Source organism: Poromitra crassiceps (genome assembly GCF_964638095.1).
Source record: "Poromitra crassiceps genome assembly, chromosome: 11".
NCBI lineage: Eukaryota > Metazoa > Chordata > Actinopteri > Beryciformes > Melamphaidae > Poromitra > Poromitra crassiceps.
The window spans coordinates 35,881,477-35,891,918 of record NC_139643.1 but is presented as its reverse complement, the minus strand read 5'-3'; the positions used below and the strand labels follow the sequence as shown (position 1 = coordinate 35,891,918).

Sequence of the window (10,442 nt, the reverse complement as noted above, 5' to 3'; positions counted from 1 at the left end):
CACCACATTAGTGCCTCCTCTGGTCGGTCGGGGTGTCTGTTCAGGGGGGAGGCTGAACTGGGGGGATTCTCCCACACGCTACGTCCTGCTGGTAAAACTCCTCGCTGTCAGGTGAAAAGAAGTGGCTGGCGACTCCACACATATCGGAGGAAGCTAGTGCTAGTCTACAACTCTTCCCAGATTGGCAGAGTGACGAGCGGGACAGCAGGGGGAATTGGGGAGGAAATGGCCGAAAAAAATCATAAAAAACCATCAACAGTAAACAATATGGACGAAGTTACCATTGTTTTTTGGACTCCCATTTGGAAGCAAAGTGTAGCCATCTTGGCCTGTGGCCATCTTGGGGTCCTTGTGCAGCTCACGCGAGACGGCACGAGAGGGGGGGTTTCCCAGAGCCAGAGCTCCGCCTGCATGGTCCGTGATTGGCCAGCTGCTCGATCCCTGGACAGGCGACCTGTCAAAAACACAGAGCTAGCCCTCTGGAGAAAACGTGATAACACAAAGTAAGTTCTTTGCCTCTATCCTCACCCAGCAGCACGCTACATCATGATGTGTCTTTGTGTTCTCCTGCAGACGTGGGCTTCGCCACACGCCAGGTGGCCTGCAGGACCAAGCCCACCACCATCATCGCTGTGGACGGCGACACGGTGACGCTGAAGACCAAGAGCACCTTCAAGAACACAGAGATCAGCTTCAAGCTGGGAGAGGAGTTCGACGAGACCACCGCCGACGACAGGAAGGTCAAGGTGAGGGGTCAGGTCTGCTTACAATGGAACAGATCAGGAGCTCAGGGCTGGATGTCTCAGTCAGCTGTCAGGCAAACCGATATTTTACTTGGTAACATTTTATTTGGATAGTCCGCCTACAAATAGTCTACAGAGTATTTTGTAGCATTTCAACAGCTTATTAGTTCACGTTCAACAATTCAACTGTTTAACAGATGAAGAGTTTAAGTGCAAAAGCAGCGTCAGATGGATGGAAAGATATGGAGGGCCCTGGAGGGATGGCTGGTGAGGAGAGGGGAGAGAGTTATGTTCAAGATAGAGCTGTGCTTTATGAGAGAGAGAGAGAGGCATAGAGAGAGAGAGAGAGAGAGAGAGAGAGAGGCAGAGAGAGAGAGAGAGGGGCATAAAGAGAGAGAGAGAGAGAGGCATAGAGAGAGAGAGAGAGAAAGCAACCTCCTTGAACCGGTTGTTGTGCTGAGCAAGAAGAAAACGCTTGTTGGAAATGAGCCACTTGCTGGACTCTTTGGCTCATCGTAACTCAACACTGCTCTCTGCTCACCATCTGAATCCATTACACACACACACACACACACACACACACACCCACACACTGGCTGATGCTGTTGATGGGATGATATGAGCCTGTATGTATTTGATGTGTCTGCAGTCCCTGCTGACGTTAGATGGCGGGAAGTTGCTGCATGTCCAGAAGTGGGACGGCAAAGAGACCAGTCTGCTCAGGGAAGTCAACGGAGACGCCCTTGTACTGGTCAGTCCTCACACCGAATAGATATATCATATATATGGCATTTGTGTGTGTGTGTGTGTGTGTGTGTGTGTGTGTGTGTGTGTGTGCGTGCGTGCGTGCGTGCTCTGTTTGTTTCTATTCAACATTAATGTGTTAAAGTGTCCCTGGTTTGGCTGCTTGCCCTCATTTCTGTCTCCGTCACAGACACTCACACTGGGAGATGTCGTCAGCACACGGAACTATGAGAGGGCTTCCAGTTCGTAATCGAATCCAACGTGGACGCAACGCATCTACCCGCTAAAGCCCCATGCGCCCCAGACCCTTAACACCCCTTCAGCCTGGGCCTGATTCCCTCTATGACCCTCCAGTGACAACCTCACCCACTGACTGTGACCCTTTCCCCCCCACCTCTGACCCTGTCCTCCTCTTTATACTGCCGTTCCTCTGTATGAAACACTGAATAAATTCCAATGATTGTGTTTTATTTCTGTCCATTTCCAGGTCTCTCGCTCTCTTTTTTTTAATTATTAGTATTATGCATGGTGGTGCCTACTGTTGTAGGAAAAACCTGGAAAAAGTGTTTGAATTGGAAAAGGTTGATTGACTGACCTGGAAAAGTTAGAACAATAAAAAAGAAATGTCCAAACCAACATTTGTTCAGGATCTCTTTCTTACCTGGTGTTCAAATGTGGCTGGTAGGGTGTGAAGGAATAATTACCTTAACAAAACATTGCTGACTAGGCAGCGTTTGTAGTTTCCTGGATACATAGTTGGAATATTACATTACATTACATTACATTACGTCATTTGGCAGACGCTTTTATCCAAAGCGACTTACAATAACACACTTTTTGTCAGCAATAGAGCAATCAACTATGGAGCACAGACAACTACAAATCCTGAAGGAACAGTGGTACGAGTTTTAGTTTAGGATTTTTTTTTTTTTTTTTTTAATAAAGAGAGAAAGAAGAGAGAGAAAGAAGTTAGATCAAGAAGGGCCCAGGTGGATATTAAAAGTACCTATTGAGTAAAAACATGTTTTTCAAACTCTGCCAAGTACCGCTCATGGAAATCTCCCAATCTATTGTGGAATTTGATTTGCCAAATGTGCAGTAAATCACTCGTTTAAATCATTTCTCTGGCAGCTGCTTGTATTATGATTGACTGGCAATTAGATCGTCAGAGATTCACCAGATAAAGGTCCATTCATTAAGCTTCAGCAGGGTGGCCATGTTGTGCCCAAGGCTGTAGTCAAGATCAGAGTAGGAAGTAGGAAGTCAAAACTCAACTCCCCTTTTGACTTGTGCCTGCTAGTGTTGTTCCAAAGCTCCTCCACTCTGAGTCACAGTTAGATATGTGTGGTTGTGTGTGTGTCAGAGAAAACCAGGACTAAACAGGTCAGCGCCAGCGGTGCAGTACCATTGTGCAGTTCTGTGGATCCAAACCCGTAACCACAGTTTCCGTCTTAGCTACACTTCAGAGACTCACAGGGAGGTTAATTATAGCTCTTAAACAGCTTCCAGCAGTGTGTGCTCATACAAGTGTGTATCCTCACTTTACCCTGGCTAGGTGAGAGGAAAGTGTGGTGGGAACTTGTAGGTGCGTACTGTATGTATGTTGTTTGCATTTGTACCTTATAGGCATGTGGGTGTTATTTTTTTTTCAATAATATTTTTATTCAATTTAAAATTTTACAAGACAAGACAACGACAAAGACAAAAAACAAAACAAAAAGACACTTCACAAGTTAGCAAAGACATAGAGAGATAGAGATGTGGACAACAGTAAAGGAAAGGATGGACAAATGAATGAGAATACAATAAAATAAATTAAATTAGATGTACAAGGCAAAAGGCTATCAGGTGGCAATATCACTTCGGTTGAGGTATCCAATAGTCAGTGTCTCTGCTAGGTTAGGGTCAATATATATATATTTCAAGTAAGGCTCCCACACTTTATAAAAGACATCGGTTGTTGAGTGCAGCATACATGTCATGAACTCCAGAGGCATAAGCTGCATAATTATCTGGTGCCAGTTCCTCTTTGTTGGAGGTTTGTCTTTAATCCAAAATAAAATAATATTTTTTCTAGCAGCAAAAGTTAATAAATTAAATAGCCATTTGTGATGTTTGGCATGTGGGTGTTCTAAATTGGGATCATTCCCTCAGTAGATTGACATTAAGACCGGTCAGGGTCAGGGTCAGGGTAGGGGGCGCCTATATGAAACTCTACCAGGACAAGATAGGTCAAAGTACACTAACCTCAGGTGACACAACATGAACTCACTCTGAACCGGGCACTATTACCTAACACTGATGACCAGACGTCTCATATTGATCACAAGAGAGAATTAACCTGTAGTCTCTATGCCATATGGCAGCGATCCCTCCCAATCACAAATCAATACTTCTAAAAGTCTATACGAGGGATCAGCCGAGCAGCATTTTGGTAAACAAACCGCGTCACTGGGTGGCAACGGCAATGGGACCCTATGGAGCCTGAGTTTGAGCGTCTGGCTCTAGCCGACTGACCCTGTTTACATTTTAAAAACTGCGACAGTTCACACAACTTTAACACGACATGCATAATATACATCAAACTCTTGAGCTAATTCTGCTCTCGCTCAGAATGTCAAAATATAAGCGATGTGATGTAGCCTATATATATTAACGTTTGTTTGGTACAACTCATACTAGTGAACTGCCGCAGGGTTACGCTGGCGTCACGCGTGGGCTCACGCTGATTCGTCCTATAGCACAACACTGAGGAAAGGTTGAGTTGATGGATAGTGAGTGATTGTTGAGCTGTGTGATTACGTGCAATTATGTATCATGACTGAGTCTACACACACAATGTTGACCTGACCACATCAAATTCTTGTATATCTGCCCGGTGTAGCTTTCCAACTAACTGACGGGACGGTGCAAGAAATTAAAGAATTCTTCAATTAACTACTGAATGGAGGTTGTTGCCAGGTCAGTGTACTGGGTTTGTGTTGAGCCTTTGTTACTGGAAATGAGTCCGGTGTGTCTGCGTAAACCATGCAGCCATACCTCATCACTGCTCATCACGACCCACACAGTGTGGAGGATCCTAAATGTGTGGCGTCTGGGAGAAGCCTTCACATGTTGCTGCTACCCATCGCTGGTAATGAGCCAAAGAAGGTCGAAAATGAGTTTTGCAGATTTTTTGAGGGATTTGGTTACTTTCATCTCCATAGTACATGATGGTGAATATTTATTTTCATAAAACAAAATGGAAAGTATTTATTTTTACGGTTTTGGTGGGAATGCTACCATAGAAAGTATGTTGTGGAATGTTTAAACCCATTTATCTCGCATTTTACTTTTAAAGACATAATAGATTAAAATACTAAGACATAATATAACTTTTGATCTGAGAGAGCTATCTCAGTCACTCAAAAAGTTATATTATATATAGGGGAGAGTTTCTAATTTGTAGAAATATATATAAAAAACTTTCACAATGTGAAGGGTTTTTTCAGGCCACCACACAAATTTGAAAGGTTGGAAACAAGGTTAGAACAACTCACAAATCAGGAAGTTGATTCCACGACTCATATTGGTCTTGCATTGACATACTCATATCAGTCATGTCCCCCTTTCTGAGAATGACATTCTCAGAAAGTCATTCTGAGAATCATTCTGTCATTCTGAGAATGACATTCTCAGAAAGAGGGACATGACTGAAGCTGAAATCCACATAAACTCCTGTATGTACTGTATAAATCTATGTCCTGCACCATCTTCCATATATGAGAACCTGAGAGCAATCTCCTTACCAGAACGCAAAATATGGGTTCAGGTAGGGTGAGTGACTCGATATGACCTTGGTGTGTCCAGAGAATGTGTGTGTGTTTGTCTTGGTCCCTCCGGGGCTGACTTCTCCAAAATACACTATGCGCCCAAAGTCCAGGAACAAAGAGATCAAGAGCATTCATTTGACCATCAAAAAATAGTTTTAATGGAGTTAACAGTCGACATGCAGGAAGGGGGGCCATGCATACTGTGAGCAGACCTCGTTTGACCAGAGGCAAGACACACAAACACACACAGATGCACACAAACACACAATAAGAGGCGGGGCGACTCAGAATATCACCATAGTATGAGGTTCCTGCCTGCCTCTCCTGTGCGGCATACACTTCCTGTTTGCGTCTATACTACTTCCTATGTCTGGGTGTGCAGCTCTCTGTGCATGTTACTTCAAGTAATTCATGTCTTATCCGCTCAGGAGGGCTTTATCCGCCTCACTTCTGTTTAATGGATTTGTCAGATCATAGGAAACCGGATAGGTGTAAACAAATACAGTATCTGGATTTCCAAGTGGGACAGCAGTGAGTCTGCTGCCATATCGCTTACACCTATCGGGTTACTTATGATCTGTGAACTCTCCCACCATGAGAGAGGTAACTCCAGGTCAGGTTGGGATTGTATCCAGATTTTTTTCCCAGTGTTTTCCTTTTTGATCCCCTTTGCGTTGTGAAACTCGATGGGGGGTCTTAAAGGGATAGGCCAACTTTTTGGGAGAGTCGCCTATTTGCCATATCGCTCATACAGAAGATAAGCAATGTCTTTGTCGTCACTCTCCATGCAGCATGCTGTGAGGTACAGCTTTTCAGTTAGTATCACCAGTGAATTGGAGGAAATGGTACAGCTGTTCAAGTCACCCAAAACACACATTCTAACAGCGCCAAAAAGCTCTATGTACATGTTGTCACTCGTGTACTCACCACAAGATGAAATAATAATCCATGAAACGGCCATCTTCGAAGTAAATCCACACACACCGAAATCTAACAAAGATTAACGAAACTAAGCAAGAGTAACTCAGGTTACTTCCTAGTTTGTCATGAGTAGCCGTACACAGCTTACAGCGCATGCGCTGTGTACAGCGCCTCATGGCAAACAAGGAAGTAACTTCGGTTATACTCTGTTAGTTTGGTTACTCTTTGTTTGTTTGAGGCGTTGTGTGAAAGCACTGCGCCTGGCGGCCATGTTTGGAAAGCAGTTCCGGCTATCTATTTACCTTAAAAAAAAGACAGTTTCTCTGCATTTTGGATTAATATTTCATCTCATGGTGAAAAACACGAGTGACAACATGTACATAGAGCTTTTTGGCGCTGTTAGAATGTGTGTTTTTGGTGACTTGAACAGCTGTACCATTTCCTCCAATTCACTGGCGATACTAACTGAACAGCTGTACCTCACAGCATGCTGCGCGGAGAGTGACGACAAAGACATTGCTTATCTTGTTTATGTATGGGTGATATGGCAAATAGGCAAATCTCCCAAAAAGTGGGCCTATCCCTTTAATAGGCGTCCAAACCCGATTGAAGCTCACAGGGGCAGAAAATAATATCTATGTGTGAACACAAGGGACAAAAGCAAAATGGTTGAAGATTCCTAGTGAGTGGTAGTGGTGGTGGTGAGACCATGACAGGACAACCAGGAGGATGTCTGTCTCTACCCACTTCCCCTTCTGCATATGTCTGATACAGTAGCTGCTGTGTGTATGAGTGTAGCTGTGTGTGTGTGTGTATGTGTTTGGATTGTGTGTCCCTGTGCCCATCACTCAGCTGTGTTTGTGCGATTTGTGTTTCTTGTGTTTCTTCTTCTTTCTGTCCTCTTTGTCATGAGTGTGATCACGGCGCCCCCTCTTGGCTCTGCTGTCGCTACTGCTGCTGCTGTCCCCCTCCGACTCCTTTCTCTCCCTCTTCCTCTTCTTCTTCATCTTCTTCTCCTGGAGGATAAACGGATGAGAGGATGGATGAAACAAGAAGAGTTAACAGTGTAGAGCTGAGTTAAACTCCTAGCGAGGCGCCACCAGCCTCGCTGTGTGGCAATAAAAGGAGCGCGAACACGATGCTGCAAAAATATGTGGAAATCAAGCATTGACTTCACACTGCTTCAAACCCTAGAAAGCCATGGGTTATTTATGGCCTTTCACCACTGAGGCGGCTCCACACACAAGGCTGACAAATGCCTCACCCCCAAGAGACAAAAGATGAGAGGTGGAGGACAGCTGAGAAAGTAAGTGTGAGATCCACCGACGACATTAGCAGTTATGTAGTCACCTTCTTTTTCTTCTTCTTCTTGTCTGAGTCTTGCTCTGGCGTGACAGTGGGGGGCTGCTGCTGCTGCTGCTGCTGCTGCAGCTGCTGCTGCTGCTGCAGCTGCTGCTGCTGCTGCAGCTGCTGCTGCTGTGGCACTTTGTCGTCCTCTTCAGGCAAAAGGGCGTACTGCAAGCCCGGAGTAGAGAAACAGTCCTTAGTAAAGTGACCTGAAAAGAATAATAATAATAATGATTGGCTAAATGACTGCATGTATTTAAAGTGAATTCAAATTAAATTCCAAGGATAAACCTGCTGAGTGATGAGATGCAATCTGCATCTCTGGCATTAGTGCTTTTTACCTTTTCCAGATATGACTGATCATGTTGTATGCATGCTCTTACCCTTGCAGCCACACTTTGAGCATGTTGTGTTCAGTACAGCCTCCAGTGTGATCCTGTTGCCTGTGTGGTCTCTAAAATTCCTGCGCCTTCTCTCGTCCTGCCTAGAAACACACAGTGACAATAATATCGCACGTGCGCGCGCGCACACATACACACACACACACGCAGCATAGTAAAACTCTAAGCACTTACTCTACACACACAGCGTAGTAAAACTCTAGTCTAAGCACTTACTCTGCATTAACATTGTTGGGGTCCAAGTCCCGCCCTGTTCCCTGATTGACAGCTTTCATTGAGAACGATAATTTCACCTTTTCACCCCGAATCTGAGGGGCAAAGGACAGAGCTCCAGTTATCATGCTCCAACTGCACTGAGATTGGGTTTTAGTTTTACATACAATTCTGTGTGTGTGTGTGTGTGTGTGTGTGTGGGGGGGGGTTACCTCTCTTCCGATGACTTTGATCCACACCTGTTCCCCCATATCAACGATTTCTGAAGCATTCTCAACCCGTGAGGCTGACATCTCACTCACATGCACCAGGCCTGTATGTGCAAGGGAGAGATTTAGATGTTAAGCTATGGAAAATAATACAAAATTAAATAAAATAAAAATACACAAAAACATTCCTGTTCTTTCAAGGATTAAGACACACAAGCAGTAGGTCTTTCCACCCACCTTCCTTCTTGTAACCTGGCAGCCGGACAAAGGCTCCATAGGTTTGCACAGAGACCACCTCTCCTTTGGCGATGCTGTACATGGGTGGTAGACCATCCAACCCAGCAGGCTCCGCGGGTGGGCCATCGGAGTCGGACATAGTCTCAATGGAGACTGTATGAAAGGGTTCTCAAAGTGGTAGAGACCCCCAGGTGACCTGAGGAGAGCCCTAAACAAAGTGAAGAGTAGATTAATTGCATAAACATTACATTGCCTATTAGTTAGCACAATGGAACAATGCATACGAATCAATGTTAGCTTTCAGTCTCTACAATTGGTATCTTGCATTCCACAGTTTTTCTCTTGAAACAAAAGTTGGGCTGAGAAGCAAATCTAGTTACCGGTACTCCAATGCGAAACCTCCGGGTAAAAATCTCCTCACATATGTACGTCATCAGGATAAATGTAGGACGGACAAACCCTGTCTTTATTTGTCACAATGCACCAATGCATGTACATATGTATAGTGTGCATTATACACTACACACATGCTGTGAAAAGTTTCCTCTGCATTCCCATCCTGGTTCGTCCTCCTCCACAGCTGGCCAGGAGTGGTGGGCAGCTGCAGTGAAGTGCCCAGGCCCCAACTTCTTCCAACCAATCTTCTTGGATGTTTTAGTGTGTGTGTGTTGATTAGGGGGGGTGGCGGGGGACCATATTGATGTTATTATGGAGGAAACCCCAGGGGAGCACAGGGAGAACATGCAAACTCCACACAGAAAAGCCTTTTTCCGAGACCGACACCGAAGGCATTGGGAGACATACCCCCAGACAGTGCCACCGAGTCACCATGTTCAGACTATGAGGCCAAATCTGATTTGTAAACTTTAGTGACCTATTAATGATTCTATCCAGATTGGTTTTATGAGTCTCCAAGTCTGATTTGTGTCACTTGTCCCAAACCACATATGGAGGTAGTTTCCAATCTGCTTTCGACTGATGTGACTTCAGTGTGGATGCGCTGATCACCCAAATCAGATTTGAGAGTGTTTTGCAGGGGGCGGGGACTTGAAGAGCAGAGAGCAGACATGCAAACACTGCCAGAAACATTGTATGTTGGCTCATTGTATCTGGGCACACAGATCCGACTTGAACACTTGCCCAAATCAGATTTGTGGCAGTGCAGACACACTCCCAATCCCAAATCAGATTTGGAAACCAATCAAGATAATGATGATTAACGACTTTAGCAGCAAATCGGATTTGCCTGTAATGTGAACATGGCCCTAGCCTCGCAGAACCAAATGAAATGTGAGTTCACGTGACCGGCTGGTTTACCAGGCTAACCGAGTCCCAGGCGGGAATCGAACCCAGGACCTTCTTGCTGTGAGGCGAGAGTGCGAGGAAAGCAGGCTACCACGCGCCACCGTGCACAAAATGATACTGTGGTGAATTTATTTTGGATTCTTAGTATGAAAAAGTTTTCAGAAGCCCTGCAATAGAATGCAATTGCCTCATTTCCACAATAGTGACAAATTAATGGCATGGGCCCCGGAATGTGTGAGGGAAATAATGTTGTTCTTTCACTGGTCCCAGCAGCTAACATTAAACACAGCTAGAACGCTACCTAGATAGCTAACACTAGCTAGCTAGCTGTGTTAACTCGACAGAGAGACAGAATATGTTATTCCAAATCCCAATCCATTCCGTAGCGCTACACCACTGCTGCACAGTATTACGCCACAGTACATGCACAAGAGAAAAATAAAAAATAAATGTATTGTTACCTTGCGTGTTAGCAGATTCGTTTCGCTATTAATTACATCCGGTGCAAGT

At 44.8% G+C, this 10,442-nt stretch overlaps 2 protein-coding genes across 3 annotated transcripts in view; one reads left to right on the top strand and one right to left on the bottom strand.

The window, feature by feature from the left end:
* Positions 1 to 2,123, top strand: part of fabp3 (fatty acid binding protein 3, muscle and heart) — a 5,126-nt gene extending 3,003 nt beyond the window's left edge. The window contains exons 2-4 of the mRNA XM_083646241.1: positions 574 to 746; positions 1,393 to 1,494; positions 1,678 to 2,123. Coding sequence (XP_083502367.1) covers positions 574 to 746; positions 1,393 to 1,494; positions 1,678 to 1,737 — 335 coding nt within the window. The 3' untranslated portion in view covers positions 1,738 to 2,123. The remainder of the gene's footprint in view (positions 1 to 573; positions 747 to 1,392; positions 1,495 to 1,677) is intronic.
* A 3,316-nt stretch (positions 2,124 to 5,439) lies between these two features.
* Positions 5,440 to 10,425, bottom strand: zcchc17 (zinc finger, CCHC domain containing 17). Of its 2 annotated transcripts, XM_083646873.1 has the most exons (8): positions 10,394 to 10,425; positions 8,628 to 8,835; positions 8,394 to 8,494; positions 8,185 to 8,276; positions 7,951 to 8,051; positions 7,683 to 7,776; positions 7,571 to 7,649; positions 5,440 to 7,236 (listed from the first exon to the last, which is right to left on the bottom strand). In XM_083646873.1, the coding sequence occupies exons 2-8, from the start codon at positions 8,764 to 8,766 to the stop codon at positions 7,069 to 7,071; spliced, it is 774 nt and encodes a 257-aa protein (XP_083502999.1). In that variant the 5' UTR covers positions 8,767 to 8,835; positions 10,394 to 10,425; the 3' UTR covers positions 5,440 to 7,068. The 2 variants fall into 2 exon arrangements, with proteins under 2 accessions (XP_083502999.1, XP_083502998.1); XM_083646872.1 differs by having other exon boundaries at positions 7,571 to 7,776.
* Positions 10,426 to 10,442: the final 17 nt, after the last annotated feature.

What these genes read in the sequence shown, in the direction of transcription:
- zcchc17 (XM_083646872.1), bottom strand. Translation starts at nt 8,766, where the DNA reads ATGTCCGACTCCGATGGCCCACCCGCGGAGCCTGCTGGGTTGGATGGT. An exon ending in TCAAAGTCATCGGAAGAGAG is followed by an intron (nt 8,277 to 8,393) that starts GTAACCCCCCCC and finishes TTTGCCCCTCAG; the next exon opens with ATTCGGGGTGAAAAGGTGAA. An exon ending in CCCAACAATGTTAATGCAGA is followed by an intron (nt 8,052 to 8,184) that starts GTAAGTGCTTAG and finishes GTGTGTTTCTAG; the next exon opens with GCAGGACGAGAGAAGGCGCA.